Below are 17809 nucleotides of genomic sequence, written 5' to 3'. Positions count from 1 at the left end.
TAGACAGAATAGCAGCTTAGCATGGAATAGATGGGCTGAAGGGCTTGCTTCAATGCTGTATCTCTCTGTGGCTCCATGATATCCCCAGCACCCCGTCACTGACCAGCACTTCACCTACCCCGCTGGTGTCTATCATTCTTTGTGTGAAGACATTAAATCAGCTTGCAGTAGTCAGGCACTGGGTGCAGTCGTGTAATTTAATTGCAAAAACCGTGTGTGCTTCCCCATCCAATGTACATCTTTTCATTATTCAAATGTAATTAATATCCTTTTTCAGACAGCAATTATCTGTCTAGATATTTAACTGGTGAATATTACAGGTCTCTTCTCGTGTGCAGTGCTGATGCATTAACAAGGTCTGATTGATGTCTCACAGTATAATATCTGTTGTGGCAAACAGCAGGAGAATTCTGTTGATGGACCTAAGTATGCATAATTTCATGTCACAAAGGCTCAGAAGGGGAAAAAAAAACAGCCTCAAAATAGTTTTGCAGTCAATGGATATAGAGTCATATAGTGATAGAGCACAGAAACAGGCCCTTCAGCCCATCTAGTCTGTCCAAACTATTATTCTGCCTAGTCCCATTGACCTAGACCATAGCTGTCTATACCCCTCCCATCCTTGTACCTATCTAAACTTCTCTTCAATGTTAAAATGAAACTCTCATCCATCACTTCCGCTGCCACTCACCACCCTGTGAGAGAAGAAATTCTCCCTCATGTTCTCCTTAAACATTTCACCTTTCACCCATAACCCACGACCTCTAGTTCTAGTCTCACCCTATCTCAATGTAAGTAGCCTGCTTACGTTTACCCTCTCTGTACCCCCCCCCCCCCATAATTGTGTCTACCTCTATCAAATCTCCCCTCATTCTCCTGTACTCCAGGGAATAAAGTCCAAACCTGTCTAACCTTTCCCTGTAACTCAGGTCCTCAAGTTCTGGCAAGGACTATTCTCTCAATCTTATTGATATCTTTCATGTAGGCAGGTGACTAGAACTGCACACCATATTCCAAATTTGGTCTCATCAAAATCTTATACAATTCAACTTAACGTACCAATTCCTGTACTGAGTACTCTATTTATGAAGGCCAGTGTGCTGAGAGCTTTCTTCAACAACCCTGTCTATGTGTCATGTCAGCACAATCCTAGAAATGGCTGCTTACCCAATTTCCTCAAGTTACTTCGATCCCACTGTTGCCTGTAAGGAGTTTGTACGTTCTCCCCGTGACCACGTAGGTTTCTAATGGGTGCTCCGGGTTCCTCCCACAGTCTGAAGACCTACCATTTGGTAGGTTAATTGGTCATTGTTAATTGTCGTGTGATTAGGCTGGGATTGAACTGGGGGATTGCTGGGCGGCTTGGCTTGAGAGGCTGGAAGGGCCTATTCTATTCCCTGCTGTATCTCAATAAATAAAAAATTAATTTACGTTTTTTTAAATTTACAAATTTACTAATTTACTTTCCTGCATATAGCAGGAAATGCAGTGCCATAAGATCCAATTTCTAAGCATATAACTGACAGTTATTGATGATGATGTTTTTCCTCTGTAATGATAAAGATTAAAGATAAAAATTGGCTGCATTTGTCGCATGTACATTGAAACAATGAAATGCATCATTTGCATCAAAGACCAATGCATTCCAAGGTTGAGCTGGGGACACCATGCTTCCAGTGCCAATATAGCATACCGATAACTTACTGACCCTAAGTTCCTTAGCATCCACATCACTGAGGATCTGACGTGGTCTGTACACACCAGCTGTGTGGTGAAAAAGGCACAACAGCACCTCTTTCACATCAGACAGTTGAGGAAGTTTGATGTGGGCCCCCAAATCCTAAGAACTTTCTACAGGGGCACAATTGAGAGCATCCTGACTGGCTGCATCACTGCCTGGTATGGGAACTGTACTTCCCTCAATCGCAGGACTCTGCAGAGAGTGGTGTAGACAGCCCTGCACATCTGTAGATGTGAACTTCTCACTATTCAGGACGTTTACAAAGACAGGTGTGTAAAAAGGGCCCGAAGGATCATTGGGGACCTGAGTCACCCCAACCACAATCTGTTCCGGCTGCTGCTATCCGCGAAACGGTACCGCAGCACAAAAGCCAGGATCAGCAGGCTCCGGGACATCATCTTCCACTTGGCCATCAGACAGATTAATTCATGCTGATACAATTGTATTTTGTGTGGGCACGTGGCCAACTGGTTAAGGCATTGGACTAGCAACCTGAAGGTCGTGAATTCGAGCCCCAGCCAAGGGAACGTGTTGTGTCCTTGAGCAAGGCACTTAATCACACACTGCTGTGCGACAACACTGGTGTCAAGCTGTATGGGTCCTAATGCCCTTCCCTTGGACAACATCGGTGGTGTGGAGAGGGGAGACTTGCAGCATAGGCAACTGCTGGTCTTCCATACAACCTTGCCCAGGCCTGTGCCCTGGAGAGTGAAGACTTTCCAGGCGCAAATCCATGGTCTCGCAAGACTAACGGATGCCTTTACTTTACAATTGTATCTCTATGCTATATTGACTGTCCTGTTGTACACACTATTTATTATAAATTACTATACATTGCACATTTAGATGGAGGCAGAACATAAAGCTTTTTACTCATGTATATGAAGGATGTAAGTAATAAAGTCAATTCAATTCATAAACTACAAACAAAGACTGATAAGCAAACCATGTGCAAAAGAAGACAGTCTATGCAAATACAAAAAAATATTTCATTTAAGAGAAGTTTGGATAGGTACATGGACAGAGGGGTTTGGAGGGCAATGGTTTGGGTGCAGGTTGATGGGAAGAGGCAGCATAATAGTTTGGGACAGACTAGATGGGCCAAAGGATCTATTTCTGTGCTATAGTGCTCTATTGAGTCCTTGAAAGTGAGTCCATAGATCGTGTTTAGTGATCCGTTCAGCGTTGAGGTGAGTGAAGTTATCCACGCTGCTTCAGGAATCTGGGAGTCTGATGGTGAAAGGGTAATAATGGTTCTTGAACCTGGTGGTGTGGGATCTAAGGCTCCAGTACTTGCTATCGGACAGAAGTAGCAAGAGGAGAGCCTGGCCTGGATGCTGGGGATCCTTGATGCTGCTTTCTCGTGGCACCACTCCCTGTTGTTCTCAGTGGTGTTATTTTGTGGGCCTTCCTAGAGGCCGGTGGTGCTGCTTGTTTCAACGTTCTGTAACGTTCTATTTTCACTTTGCTTTCAGGTGAAGTCGCTGACACTCTTTGTCACTCACTACCCCCCTGTGTGTGAACTGGAGAAACTGTACCCACAGAACATCAGAAATTACCACATGGCGTTCCTTCTCAATCAGGACGATGAACAAAACGGTATGGAGGGACGTCTGAGAATGTGCGTCAGAAATTTAATTGTAATTTTAACTCGGAGACAGTGTAGGGTGGGATGTGGGAGGTAAATTTCCTTTATGCAGGGTGTGATGAGTGCATGGAGCGTGCTGCTGGGGTGTGGTGGTAGAGGCAAATACGTTAGGGATATTGATAAGACTTATGGGTGATAGATGATATGGATGATAGAAAAATGGGGGGCTATGTAGGAGGGAAGGGTTAGATTCCTCTTAGAGGAGGTTAAAAGGTTGGCACATCGTGGGCCAAAGGTCCTGTAATAGACCATAAGACATAGAAGCAGAATTAGGCTGTTCAGCCTTTCAAGTCTGCTCCGCCATTCCATCGTGGCTGATTTATTAACCCTCTCAACCCCATTCTCCTGCCTTCTCCCCGTAACTTTTGATGTCCTGACTAATCACGAACCTATCAACCTCTGCTTTCTAAGTAATTCTTTTATCATACTGCACACAGGCATGCAGCTGTGTAATCTAACTTTCGAAGCTCAAGAGACTGGAACCATCAAACACCTTTATACAGCTTCTTGAATGCAGTACAACGTCCAAAAATCTTCACTTGTAATGGAAAGATCCCCACAGAATGGTAGATGTTTGAAGACAGGATCTTTGTTTTTTTTTCTGATATTTTTTGGGGAGGATTTTGCCCAAAGAGATCTGCACTTTGGATCTTTAAAGTTAAATCTGTGTAAGGGTTTGGATCTTCCTGAACCCCCACCCAGTACCCAACATTGTCATCACTTGGCTCTTCGGAAGCAAGTATGAGGAATTCTTATGAAGGGCCATTTTTATTTAAATAAAGATAAAGACAAGGATTAGTTTTATTTGTCACATGTATGTCAAAACGTACAATGAAATGCATTGTTTGCGTGAACAACCAACGTTGAGTATGTACTGGGGGCAGCCTGCAAGTGTCACTATGCTTCTGATGCTAATGTCGCGTGTCCACATCCCGTATATCTTTGGAATACGGGAGGAACTCCGAGCACGTGAAAGAAACCCACGCGGTCATGGAGGCAAGTTAAGGGTGTCGCGGTAGCGTAGTGTTTAGTGTGACACTTTTCAGCAGCAGCCACTGGAATATTGAGGGTTCAACTCCTGCCAGTGTCTGTAAGTTGTTTGTTCTTTCTCCCCGCGATTGTGTGCGTTTTCTCTGGGTGCTGTGGTGACCTTGTACGAGTCAGGGGTTACTAAATTGTGGGCATGCGATGTTAGCGACAGAAGCATGGCAACGCTTGTGGTCTTCCCGCCCCACCCCTCCGCATGATCCTCAGAATGTGTTGGTCATTGACGCAATTGATGGATTTCACTGTAAGCGTCGGTGTAGTGTACATGTGAAAAATAAAAGCTAGTCTTCAAACCCTACTGTGGCCAATTAAACTGTCAACTCAGGAGTCTTTTGGGACGCGAGTGTCATTTCTGTATCATCTGCTGAATTGGTATTAGTTCTTTTGATACTCTCAGACTTTTTCATGTCAGCAGCTGGTGGCATTTATTCAACATTTAAAAGGAAGAAGCAGATCTAATATTGCACAGAAGAATTCCTGATAGATAGAGGAAAACTCAATGCTTGTGTTTTTGTTTAAACAGTCGATCTTTCAGGCTGAGAAGATTGAATAACAAGGTGGGGGGGGAGGGGAAGGGGAAGGAGTTGATAGGTGAAGCCAGGTGGCTGGGAGAGGGTGGATACTGCACCTCCTCATGAGTGATGAGAGGAGGTGATGAGGAGAGGGCTTGCCCTGGTTGGTGAGGGTCCTTAATGATGGATGCATCTTTCAAGAGAGCAAGTGGCTTGGGGGGGTTTGGGGGGGTGGAATATAACATTGCAGTTCAGGCGAATACCTAAAAAAAAAACATAACTGCATTGCTTCAACTCAAAATGGGTAAGACACAACAGCTCTCCGAAGAAAGAACAAAGAAATCTCTTTCATTGTGTTGTCTTGCCTGGTGCGGCATTTTAAGTCTGCAGTTCAGTTGACACCTATTCCCCGTGCACCCAGTGAGGAAGGCAGACCATGGCGGAGTAGCACCTGTTTGACTAGGGGGTGCCCAGTTTAAGGAGGATGGTAGTTGTCCAGTGAGAACCGAGAATCTCTCCCACTATCAGAAGCAATCCTTGGCCCGACATCAATTGAGTGTGTTTGCTTATAACCAGTAGCTCACAAACAGAAGAAAATCTACAGATGCTGGAAATCCAAAGCAGCACACACAACATGCTGGAGGAACTTAGCAGGTCAGGCAGCATCTGTGGAATAAAGGTAAACAGTCAGCATCTCGGCCCGAAATGTCGACTATTTACTTTTTTCTGTAGATGCTGCCTGGCCTGCTGAGTTTCTCCAGCATTCTGTGTGTATAACGTGTAACTGCTGCTTCCTGTATTGTGCCAACACCATGAGGTGAAGGAAGCATGTCCTCTCCTGAACAGCGTCAATGCTCCGTGGGAAGTTGATACGCAGTGTGATATGGAGGGCAAGCTATTGCCTGTGCAGCAGGCTCCCCCTCTCCACATAGCTGATGAATCCAAAGGAATGGCAGAGATCAATATGCTTGGCACCAGCAGCATCACAGGAGTTGCCAGTTTGTCTTGAATTTGATGTAGGACTGCCTTAGGGACCTCAGCTCTGGATTTTTTTCCCTCAGGATTTACAACCAAAGCCTTCCCTATGAGTGGTATAGCCGAGAGGCAGCGGAGGTGTGAGATTAGCGTCTTCCTCTCCTAGATGAGCTGTCAACCGCGGCTGACAAACTCCGTCTGTCCGGTGGGAGATGGTGATTGCCAGCGCTGGTGGTTGGGGGTCCGGAGCCGGGAGTCAGTGGGCTGGGTTGGAAGGGACCTTCGGACCATCTGTTAGAGAGCCAGTGGGCTTGACTAGCTCGTCTTCCACCCTCATTCCGCTGCGACGGCCCATGAGCGCGCAGTGGCAACCGTCGCAGCGGAGTGTGGGGGGGGGGAGGTGCGAGCCCTGTGCTGGGGCTAGTCTGGGCACTGCCTGGTAGCTGCTGTTGTGAGTGGGTAAAAAGAGTGAGTTTGTGTCCATGGGCCATTCAGGAATCTGATGGCGGAGGGGAAGAAGCTGTTCCTAAAACATTGTGTGTGTCTTCAGGCTCCTGTACCTCCTCCTTGGTGGTAGTGATTGAGAAGAGGGCATGCCCTGATGGTAGTGATTGAGAAGTTGGCATGATGGATGCCAACTTTCTGAGGTTTCACCTTGGAAAATGTCCTCGAAGCAGGGGAGGCCAGTGCCACGATGGAGCTGCAATATGCCAATAATGTTCTTTGAACATGTTTTTGCTGTTCTTCCCATTTGTATAATATGATAATGCTTTCTTCTCATTTTAAAATCAGAATGTGATGCCTAAGGAATTGCTCCAAATATATCGTGACAAGTATAAAAGCACAACCAGTGTGAACAGAGTTATTTCAGGAGCGCAGTTCGGCACTGAGCTTGGCCACAACATCCTGTGTACATCTCAGGGATCGGACAGATGACTGGAGGAGCTGGCTGTAGCCGCAGCTAGTCTGTTATTATTTACCTAGTTGTGGGATGTCCTCTTTCCATATTGGCTTTGAGAAGTTGGTGGTTACAGGACTTAAACCAAGTGTTACAGTCTATAAGATTATGAGAGGCATAGACAGTGTGGACAGTTAGTATCATTTTCCCCCGGGTTGAAATGTCTAATACAATAGGGCATGCATTTAAGGTGAGAGGGAGAAAGTTCAAAGGAGATGTGCAGGGCAAATTAAATAATTGAATTAGTTCAGCACAGCATTGTGGGCTCCATCTTCTACGTTCAAGTTCAAGTTTATTATCATCTGATTGAATATGTATACGACCAAACGGAGCAACATTCCTCCAGACAGCGGTGCACCCACAAAACATATCGAACACAGCACATAAAACAAAATATTACCACAAATAAGTTAATAAAATATAATTCGAAGTGTACTTAGTGCACAGTAAACAGCTCACTGTGCTAATGACGAGACCTCAGTGGTGGCAGGATATTAGAACATAGAACATAGAATAGTACAGCACAGTACAGGCCCTTCGGCCCACAATGTTGTGCCGACCCTCAAACCCTGCCTCCCATATAACCCCCCACCTTAAATTCCTCCATATACCTGTCTAGTAGTCTCTTAAACTTCACTAGTGTATCTGCCTCCACCACTGACTCAGGCAGTGCATTCCACGCACCAACCACTCTCTGAGTAAAAAACCTTCCTCTAATATCCCCCTTGAACTTCCCACCCCTTACCTTAAAGCCATGTCCTCTTGTATTGAGCAGTGGTACCCTGGGGAAGAGGCGCTGGCTATCCACTCTATCTATTCCTCTTATTATCTTGTACACCTCTATCATGTCTCCTCTCATCCTCCTTCTCTCCAAAGAGTAAAGCCCTAGCTCCCTTAATTAGTCTCACAGCCTGAGGGAAGAAGCTGTCACCCGGTCTGGCAGTCCTAGTTCTGATTGCTTCTGTACCTCCTTCCCGATGATAGTGGGTCAGAGAGTTTGTGGGAGGGGTGGTAGGGATCCTCAACAATGCTTTGGGCCCTTCATATAGAGCGCACCCGGTAAATGTCACAAATGGGGTGGTGGGAGATCCCAGTGATCCCCTTGGCAGTTACTATCCTCTGCAGGGTCTTGCGTTCCGATGCCTTGCAGCTTCCGTACCACACACTGATGCAGCCAGACAGGACACTCCCGAAGGTGCTCCTGTAGAAGGTTGTTAGAATGGGGGTGGAGAGCCTTACACGCCTCAACCTCCTCAGGAAGGGTAGACGCTGCTGTGGCTGCTTGACTAATGAGGAGGCGTTGTGGGTCCAGGTTGATGAGCACAGCAAGGAACTTTGTGCTGTTCGCTGTCTGTGTTGCAGGGCCATTGATGTGCAATGGAGAGAGGTCAGGGGCATGAGATACAGGGCAAAACTTAATCCGTTACAATAGTGCAAGGAAAAACCATATCAGAATGCAGAATAAAGTGTTACACTTACAGAGAAAGTGCACTTCTTTCCATCTGGCATAATTTACGTATTATTTAATTATTTATAGTTTTATGTTGCTATATTTATTCTCGGTTGGTGCGACTGTAACGAAACACAATTTCCCTCGGGATCAATAAAGTATGACTATGACTGTGACACTGCAGGGAGACAATAATGTGTGAGGTCACAACGAGGTAGGTTGTGAGGCCAAGACTTCACCTTATCATACTAGGGGATGGTTTTATAGTCTCATAATGGTTAGAGCTTACCTTTTTGTTGTTTCGCTCTCTCCTTTATTTCTCTGTGAGCCAGAATCGTAGCAGCAATTCCCTATGCTGATTCCAGCTCAGCTTCATTCCCAATCCAGCAGCTTGGAACGTCAGGGAAAGCAGGAGCTGGCCAGTGCAGGGGAGTGGGAATGGGGAGTGCAGAGTGCTTTTCCAAGTTTCGGAGAGACTGGCCCTTGAGCGCAGAGGCTTAAGTAGTAAAGTAGACTGCAGCTGTAAGCAATAAATGTTTGCCTACAGTTTCGTACATAATCCAGTAATAGACAGAAGAAATAGATTAGTAAAACCTCCTTCAGCAGATAATATGGTTGGAATTAGTCAAGTTCGACATGGCTCCATTTAATCTTGGAATGCAACAGCCTACAGTTTAACAGGAATTATTTTTGACTCAGAAGGCTGATTTAAGCTAAACTCCAAAATGTCAGTACATGCAAAGAAAAGTCAACCTTAGATTTTATAATTAGAGAAAATTATTACTATATACATTTTTTTAAACATTTCTCCAAACTGAGGGTTACTTGCAAGTGTGGAAATAGTCCAGCCTCTGTCTTGGCTGTGAAGCAATGCTACTTGGTCTCTGAGCGCACTGGAAATGTGAGGGTCATTTAGTTCTTGTTTGGGATCCAAAGGCTTCTCTTTTGTCATGGATTCTCGTTTGTCTGACTGGCAGACCACAGTACGTGTGCTTGCAATACTGTGTCCCCGACAGAGTGATCAGCAGCACTGGGGCTCCACAGGGGACTGTCTTATCTCCCGTTCTCTTCACCATTTACACCTCAGACTTCAATTACTGCACAGAGTCTTGTCATCTTCAGAAGTTTTCTGATGACTCTGCCATAGTTGGATGCATCAGCGAGGGAGATGAGGCTGAGTACAGGGCTACGGTAGGAAACTTTGTCACATGGTGTGAGCAGTATTATCTGCAGCTTAATGTGAAAAAGACTGAGGAGCTGGTGGTAGACCTGAGGAGAGCTAATGTACCAGTGACCCCTGTTTCCATCCAGGGGGTCAGTGTGGACATGGTGGAGGATTGCAAATACCTGGGGATACGAATTGACAATAAACTGGACTGGTCAAAGAACACTGAGGCTGTCTACAAGAAGGGTCAGAGCCGTCTCTATTTCCTGAGGAGACTGAGGTCCTTTAACATCTGCCGGACGATGCTGAGGATGTTCTACGAGTCTGTGGTGGCCAGTGCGATTATGTTTGCTGTTGTGTGCTGGGGCAGCAGGCTGAGGGTGGCAGACACCAACAGAATCAACAAACTCATTCGTGAGGCCAGTGATGTTGTGGGGATGGAACTGGACTCTTGCATTCCATCTTGGACAATGTCTCCCATCCACTACATAATGTACTGGGTGGGCACAGGAGTACATTCAGCCAGAGACTCATTCCACCGAGATGCAACACAGAGTGTCATAGGAAGTCATTCCTGCCTGTGGCCATCAACTTTACAGCTCCTCCCTTGGAGGGTCAGACACCCTGAGCCAATAGGCTGGTCCTGGACTTATTTCCTGGCATAATTTACATATTACTGTTTAATTATTTATGGTGCAACTGTAACGAAAACCAATTTCCCCCGAGATCAATAAAGTATGACTATGATTCAGGAGCCAGAGTATCTATATATATATATATATATACACACACATACATACATACACACACACACACACACACACACACACACACACACACACACAGTGCTCTTTATACATGTAATATGAGAACACAAGAAGCAACAGCAGCACTAGTGTGCACTGACGGTCAGTACGATCACCCTTGTATGGCTCTAAAGCATGACGATAAGTGGAAAGAGATCATCAGAGGAGAATTTTAGAATTGAGTAGTTGCTGGATGAGGACCAAATGAGCTAGAGTTCAAAGTGCAGAGTGAACTTATTATTTAAGTACACATATATCACCATATACCACCCTGGGATTCATTTTCTTGCCGGCATTCACAGTCGATACAAGAAACACAGTAGAATCAATGGAAGACCACCCCCAACAGGACAAACAAGCAACAAATTTGGAAAACACTACAAACTGCACAAATATGAAAAGAATATTAGTAATAATAAGTAAATAAGCAATAAATATTGTGAACATGAGGTGAAGGATCCTTGAAAGTAAGTCCTTAGGCTGTGGGAACAGTTCAGTGATGGGGTGAGTGAAGTTATCCCCTCTGGTTTAAGAGTCTTAATGGTTGAGGAGCAATAACTGTTCCTGAAGCTGGCAGTGTGAGCTCCTGTACCGCTTTCCTGATGGCAGCAGCAAAAGAGAGCATTGCCTGGATGGTTGGGGGTCTTTGATGATGGATGTTGCTTTCCTGCGCCAACACTTCATGTAGATATGCTCAATGGTAGGGAGGGCTTTACCCATGATGGACTGGGCTGTATCCACTACTTTTTGTAGAGGCTTTTCTGTTTAAAGGCCTTGCTGCCTCCACCCCAAGCTGTGATGCAGCCACAGCATTTCACCTCAACAGGACATTTGTCCCAGTTCCCCTGATGCTTCTAATATCCAAACGTCTCTTAATCTTAGCTTCAAAAACAATCAGTGACTGTGCTCAATAAGCCTCTGCAGCAAAGAATTCCAGAGATTCACACACTTTGAATACAGAACTCTCACCTTATTTCAGCCCTACATTGTCTATCCCTCATCCTGAGATTGTGAGCAGTAATTCTAGTCACCTTCACCAAGGGAAACATTTTCTCCGTAACTACTTTACCAAGCTGATGAGGTATTTTGCATATTTCAATGAGGTAAATTGTTGTACTCTTGTTACAGACTTGCATACTGTCTGTACAGATTAACCTACAACAACAATGCATTGAGGTAGAACAAGGGAAAACAATAATATATTTCAGAATAAAGTGTAGCAGCTACAGAAAAAGTGCAATGAAAGAAGTACTTCAGGGAAGAGGTATCCTGCATTGGTGGAGAAAAATGGAGGTCGCAGAAATTCTGATCACCGCCTTTCAAATCTTCTTGCCTGAGGATTGATGTTTTTCCCAGTCAGGAGGAGGAGAGGCAGTTGGATACATACTTACAGGGCTCCAGTCTGCTGGGGTTAGGTGCAAAAATAGGAATGTAAAAGTAAATGGCAACATCAGGACTGAGAAGGAAGGGGGAAGATGCCGAAATGAAAAGGTGGGGGGTGGGGGGGGAGGAAGACGCTGGCTTGAAGTCTACAGGTGAAGCCAGATGGGTGGGAAAGGTCAAAGATTGGAGAAGGAGGATCTGATTGGAGGGAAGACTGGACCCACGAGGAAGTAATAAGCAGATGAGAATAAGTAAAAGGTCAGAATGCCATCTCTGACCTCACCTGCCTATTACTTCTCCCTTCCTTCTCAGTCCTGAAGAAGGGTCTCGGCCTAAAACATCGATTGTTTATCCTTTTCCGAAGATGCTACCTGACCTGCTGAGTTCCTCCATCATTTTGAGTGAATTACTCTCCATCTCATGTTCTCACTATTTATTGTTTTTTTTCTTGTTTCTTATTTTTCTTTTTGTAGTTTATTGTCTTTTGCACATTGGTTGTTTGCCCATCGTGTTGGGTGTGATCTTTCATTGACACTATTATGTTTCTTGTTTTACTGTGAATGCCCGCAAGAAAATGAATTTCGGAACTGCATATTGTGACGTATATGTAGTTTGATACTAAATTTACTTTGAACTTGAATAATGCTTTGTTAGTTATGAATGAATATCTGGTGCAAAGTATATAAAACTACATGTAAAATGGATATTTCAGAGTAACCTCAAAAATGATGAAAAAATAACTTTAATATTGTTCTGACAATTGCATCTGTATTTACTTTGCTATTGTATTTACTTGGGAGACAGACACACAGTGAGGTCATGGACCCTATACAGATTACAGAAGAGGAGGTGTTTGCTGTCTTGAGGCAAAGTATGGTGGATAAATCCCCAGGGCTTGACCAGGTGTCATCTCAGACCCTGTGTGAGGCAAGTGCAGAAATTGCAGTGCCCTATCAGGGATATTTAATTTATCATTAATGACAGGTATAGGAGGATTGGAGGATCGCTAATGTGGTTCGCTATTTAAGAAAGGCTCTAAGAATAAGCCAAGAAATTATAGGACAGTGAACCCAACATCAGTAGTGGATGAATTATTGGAATGTATTTTAAGGAACCCGATATTTAAGTATTGGATAAACGGGGACTGGTTAAGGATAGTCAATATGGCTTTGTGCATGGTAGGTCATGTCTAAAATGTAGAGTTTATTGAGGAAATTACCAGGAAAGCTGATGAAGGCAAGGCATTAACTTTGGGCAAGGTCCTGCATTGGAGGTTAGTCAACTAGGTTCAGTCGCGTGGCATTTAAGATGAGGTAGTAAGTTAGATTAGACATTGGCTTCATGGGAGAAGCCAGAGAGTGATAGTTAGATGGTTGGTTCTTTGACTAGAGGCCTGTGACTAGTGTGTACTACAGAGATCAGTGCTGGGCCTATTGTTGTTTGTCAGCTATAGCAATGATCTGGATGATAGTGTAGTAAACTGGATCAGCAAATTTACAGATGACACCAAGATTGGGGGTGTAGTGGACAGTGAGGAAGGCTATCAGAGCTTGCAGTGGGATTTGGACCAGCTGGCGAAATGGGCTGAAACATGGCAGGTGGAATTTAATGCAGACGTGTGAGGTTTTGCACTTTGGGAGGACAAACCAGGGTAGGACTTACACAATGACAGGTAGGGCACTGAGGAGTGTAGTAGAACAGAAGAATCTAGGAATATGTCCATAATTCATTGAAAGTGCCGTCACAGGTAGATAGGATCATTGAAAAAAAGCTTTTGGCACATTGCCTTCATAAATCAAAGTATTAAGCACTGGAGTTGGGATGTTATGTTGAAATTGTATAAGATGCTGATGAGGGCTAATTTTGAATATTGTATGCAGTTCTGGTCACAGGAAAGTTATCAATGAGATTGAAGGAGTGGAGAGAGAATTTACAAGGATGTTGCCAGGACTTGAGGACTTGGTTTATAGGGAAAGGTTGAATAGGTTAGGACTTTATTCCTTAGGAAAATGAGGGGAGATTTAATAAGAGGTGTACAAAGTTACGTGGGGTATAGATGATAGGGTAAATGTAAGCAGCCCTTTTCCACTGAGGTTAGAGCTAGAGGTCATGGGTTAAGGGTCTGGAGCTATAGGTTATGGGTTAAGAGTCAAAGGTGGCATGTTTAGGAGGAACATGAGGGGGAAATTTTTAACTCGAGTTGTGAGTGTGTGGAACAAGCTGCCAGTGGAAATGATGGGTGCGAGTTCCATTTCAGCATGTAAGAGAAATTTAGATAGGTACATGGATGGGAGGGGGTATTGAGTGCTATGGCCCAGGTGCAGGTTGATGGGACTAGGCAGAATAATAATAGTTTGGCACAAACTAGATGGGCTGAAAGGCCTGTTTCTGTGCTGTAGTGTTCTATGACCGTATAAATGGTTTTGAGCCTTAGATGATGGAACTGTTTGTCTCTCCACAGCTGCTGCCCGACCCAGTGAGTGTTTGTTGCATTTGTTTTTATTGCAGATTTCCAGTTTTATTTTAAACCTTAAAACGTGGAACCTAATCAATCGGGACGAATTTAAATTATTTAAAAGGATTAAATGTTTGGAATTAGCTGTAGAAAGGGAAAGGTAAAAATGTTAGAAACAAAATACTGCAATCAAAGGGTTAAAGTAAAAGAGCAAAGAAAGGTCATTGGACTGAATAGTTCATTATTTGCTTGTGTTTATACATGAAAGCAGTGTGAATCAGAATCAGGTTTAATTTCACTGCATATGTCATGAAATTTGTCTTTGCAGCCGCAGTAAATGCAATACATAATGAAAACATGAATTACAGTAAATGTGTATATGTATTAAATGAGTAGTGCAAAAATAGAAATAAAAAAAGTAGTGAGGTAATGTTCGTGGATTCAATCTCCATTCAGAAATTGGATGGCAGAGGGGAAGAAGCTGTTCCTGAATTGATGAGTTTGTGCCTTCAGGCTTCTGTACCTCCCTCCTGATGGTAGCAATGAGAACAAGACATAATCTTGGGTTTCTATGATCTTAGATTGTGATCTCTTTCAATGTTCCTCTGACATGAATAGTGTAGACAAAAACATTGAATGCACCATGCTGTGTATGTACCATCCCATCAGTCTGAAAAGGTCAATTAGGACACCTTGCATGTGCGGTTAGCTTTGGAAGTTTCTAATATCATTACAGTTCCCCTTGTAGCAGTTGCATAATTAAGATAAATGGAATTGCAAAATGTTGGTTAACTAAAGTATAGTATAAAAATAAATGTGAAGAAACAAATCCTGTGGGAAAAAATCTGACAAAATGGATCACTAAGATGTTGGAGTCTGGCTGGGTTCACTTTGCATATAAGCAAACGTGTAGTGTTTAGTCAAAAACCTTCCGATAAGGAATGGTGGTCGAGGAAAGGGTTTTATTTCTTTTTATTGTACACATATACATGGAGTATTTTTCTCCTCTAAGTCTAATTTCACTCTAATGTCAGCCATCTGCTTGAGCTGTTGGCCAAGGGGAGGATTAATTGACACGTGCCCTTTTAATGCTTTAGGACGTGTGGAGGAACTGCAAGTCGAATCGATCACATTCCTCTATCAGCTGACTGAGGGGGCTGCTGCTCGCAGCTACGGCCTGAACGTTGCCAGACTAGCCAACGTTCCTGAGGAAGTGTTAAAGAAAGCCACTCGGAAATCCAAAGAGCTGGAAAGCTTGATGAATATGAAGAGGTACGATGAACTTGACATTGTGGAAAGAAAATGGTAGCGCACAGTACTCCATAAGGTTATTTTAACCCTTAATACTGACCCAAAGAGCTGGCAAGTTTGATGAATACAGAGAAGTACAATGACCTTGACATTGGGCCGCATGGTGCATAGCTGTTAACACAACGCTTTACTGTACCAGTGACCGGGGACACGATTCCGGCCGCTGCCCGTAGAGAGTCTTGTACGTTCTCCCCGTGACTGCGTGGGTTTCCCCCGGGTGCTTCGGTTTCCCCCCACAGTCCAAAGACGGGCGGCTTAGTAGGTTGATTTGTCATTGTATGTTGTCCCATGATTAGACAAGGGTTAAATCAGGGGTTGCTGGGCGGTGCGGCTCAACGAGCCGGAAGGGCCGAATCTCAATTAAATGAATAAATAAATCACAATTGTGGGAAGATAAAGGTAGCTCACAGAACTCCACAAAGTTGTCTGTGCAAATTATTTTAATCCTTAAACTTTTAAAACTCTTACACTGATTTGGAGTTTTGACCCCGTCCCTACGGTCCATTTTCGCTATGCATTTGACAAACAAAACTGTTTATTTAATCTTGAAACTGGTGGTAATTTATGAGTTGCTTTGGTGACTCCCACACTATTTTCAAGTTCAAGTTCATTGTTACTCAACTGTATACATGTATGTTGTCAAAGGAAACAACGTTCCCCTGGACCAAGGTGAACAACACAGCTCTTACAACTCACACACACACAACACACAAAGTAATATTATCACTAATAAATTAACAATGTTTTTTCAGTTTTACATAATTTCATTTGTAATCTCAACGTTCGTGTTTATCACGTGTAATTCCAAACATGCAGTGAAATGTGTGGTTTTCATGAACAATCTGCTATTCAATCAGCACCACACAGCAATACGGCTGTACTTTACTTTCATTGGTTTGCACACTTCACCTTAAATGGGACAGATGGCTGAAAGTGAAAACCAACATAAAAGTATAAACGTAAGTGATTCTGCAGATACTGGAAATCCAGAATAACACACACAAAATGCTGGAGGATCTCAACATCTAAGGAGAGGAATAAATAGTCGATCTTTCAGGCCATGGCCCTTCATCAGGACAAGAAAGGAAGAATGTGAGGGGGGGGCAGTGAAGAGGGATGGAGTACAATTGAACTGAATTGAATCAACTTTATTACTTACATCCTTCATGTACGAGGAGTAAAAATCTTTACGTTACGTCTCTGTTCAAATTTGCAATTATAGTGATTTATAATAAATATTATGTACAACAGGATAGTCAATATAGCATAGAAATACAATTGTGTCAGCATGAGTTAAGCAATCTGATGGCCTGGTGGAAGAAGCTGGCCCGGAGCCTGTTGGTCCTGGCTTTTATGCTGCGGTACCGCTTGGCGGATGGTAGCAGCTGGAATAGATTGTGGTTGGGGTGACTTGGGTCCCCAATGATCCTTCAGGCCCTTTTTACACACCTGTCTTTGTAAATGTCCTGAATAGTGAGAAGTTCACATCCACAAACAAGGTGATCAAATTATATAATTTCACAGCAAGGGACCAGTTGGCCCATTTCTGACTTCCACCAGCATACTTAAAGAGAAATCAATGTAATGTTTTTTTTTCTACATAATGTTATCTTGTCCTGTTTACTTAAAGATTTCTTTTACCATAAAACATAGGAACAGAATTAAGCTGTTAAGCCCATCGATCATGACTGATTTATCAACCCTCTCAACCCCATTCATGGACCTTCTCCCCATAAACTTTGATGCCCTGATTAATCAAGAACCTATCAACCTCCACTTTTAAGTATACTCAATGAATTAGCCTCCACATTTGTCTGTGGCAATGAATTCCACAGATTCACCACTTCCCTCTGGCCAAAGAAATTCCTCCTCATCTCCGTTCTGATGTTTACAACTGTGTATCTATTTCCATTTGTGTTTTAATTTGGATTCATTAAGCATTGCTATCTCTTTTATATAAAATATCTTGTAGTTAAGAGCAATACACACAAAATGCTGGAGGAACTCAGCAGGCCAGACAGCATCTATGGAAAAGACTAAACAGTTGCCATTTCAGGCTGAGACCCTTCATCAGGACTGGAAAAAAAGATGAGAAGTCAGAGTAAGAAGGTGGGGGGAGGACAGGAAGAAGTACAAGGTGGTAGGTGATAAGTGAAACTGGGAGGGGGGGGTGAAGTAAAGAGCTGAGAAGTTGATTGGTGAAAGAGATAAAGGGCTGGAGAAGGGGGATCAGACAGGAGAGGGTAGAAGGTCATGGAAGAAAGGGAAGGTGGAAGGGGCACCAGAGGGAGGTGAAGGGGCAGGTAAGGAGATGAGATGAGAGGGGGGAAATGGAAATGGGGGTAGTGAAGGGTGGTG

General features: G+C 43.7%; 1 protein-coding gene across 1 annotated transcript in view; it reads left to right on the top strand.

Moving 5' to 3' along the window:
* msh3 (mutS homolog 3 (E. coli)) overlaps positions 1-17809 on the top strand; it is a 265620-nt gene that overhangs the window by 229970 nt on the left and 17841 nt on the right. Inside the window, exons 22-23 of the mRNA XM_072281028.1 lie at positions 3217-3340; positions 15238-15412. Of these exons, the coding sequence (XP_072137129.1) occupies positions 3217-3340; positions 15238-15412 (299 nt within the window). The remainder of the gene's footprint in view (positions 1-3216; positions 3341-15237; positions 15413-17809) is intronic.

Source organism: Mobula birostris, chromosome 17, assembly GCF_030028105.1.
Source record: "Mobula birostris isolate sMobBir1 chromosome 17, sMobBir1.hap1, whole genome shotgun sequence".
NCBI classification, from domain to species: domain Eukaryota; kingdom Metazoa; phylum Chordata; class Chondrichthyes; order Myliobatiformes; family Myliobatidae; genus Mobula; species Mobula birostris.
Note: the sequence above shows the minus strand (reverse complement) of the source record. Positions and strands in the feature narration are given on the sequence as shown.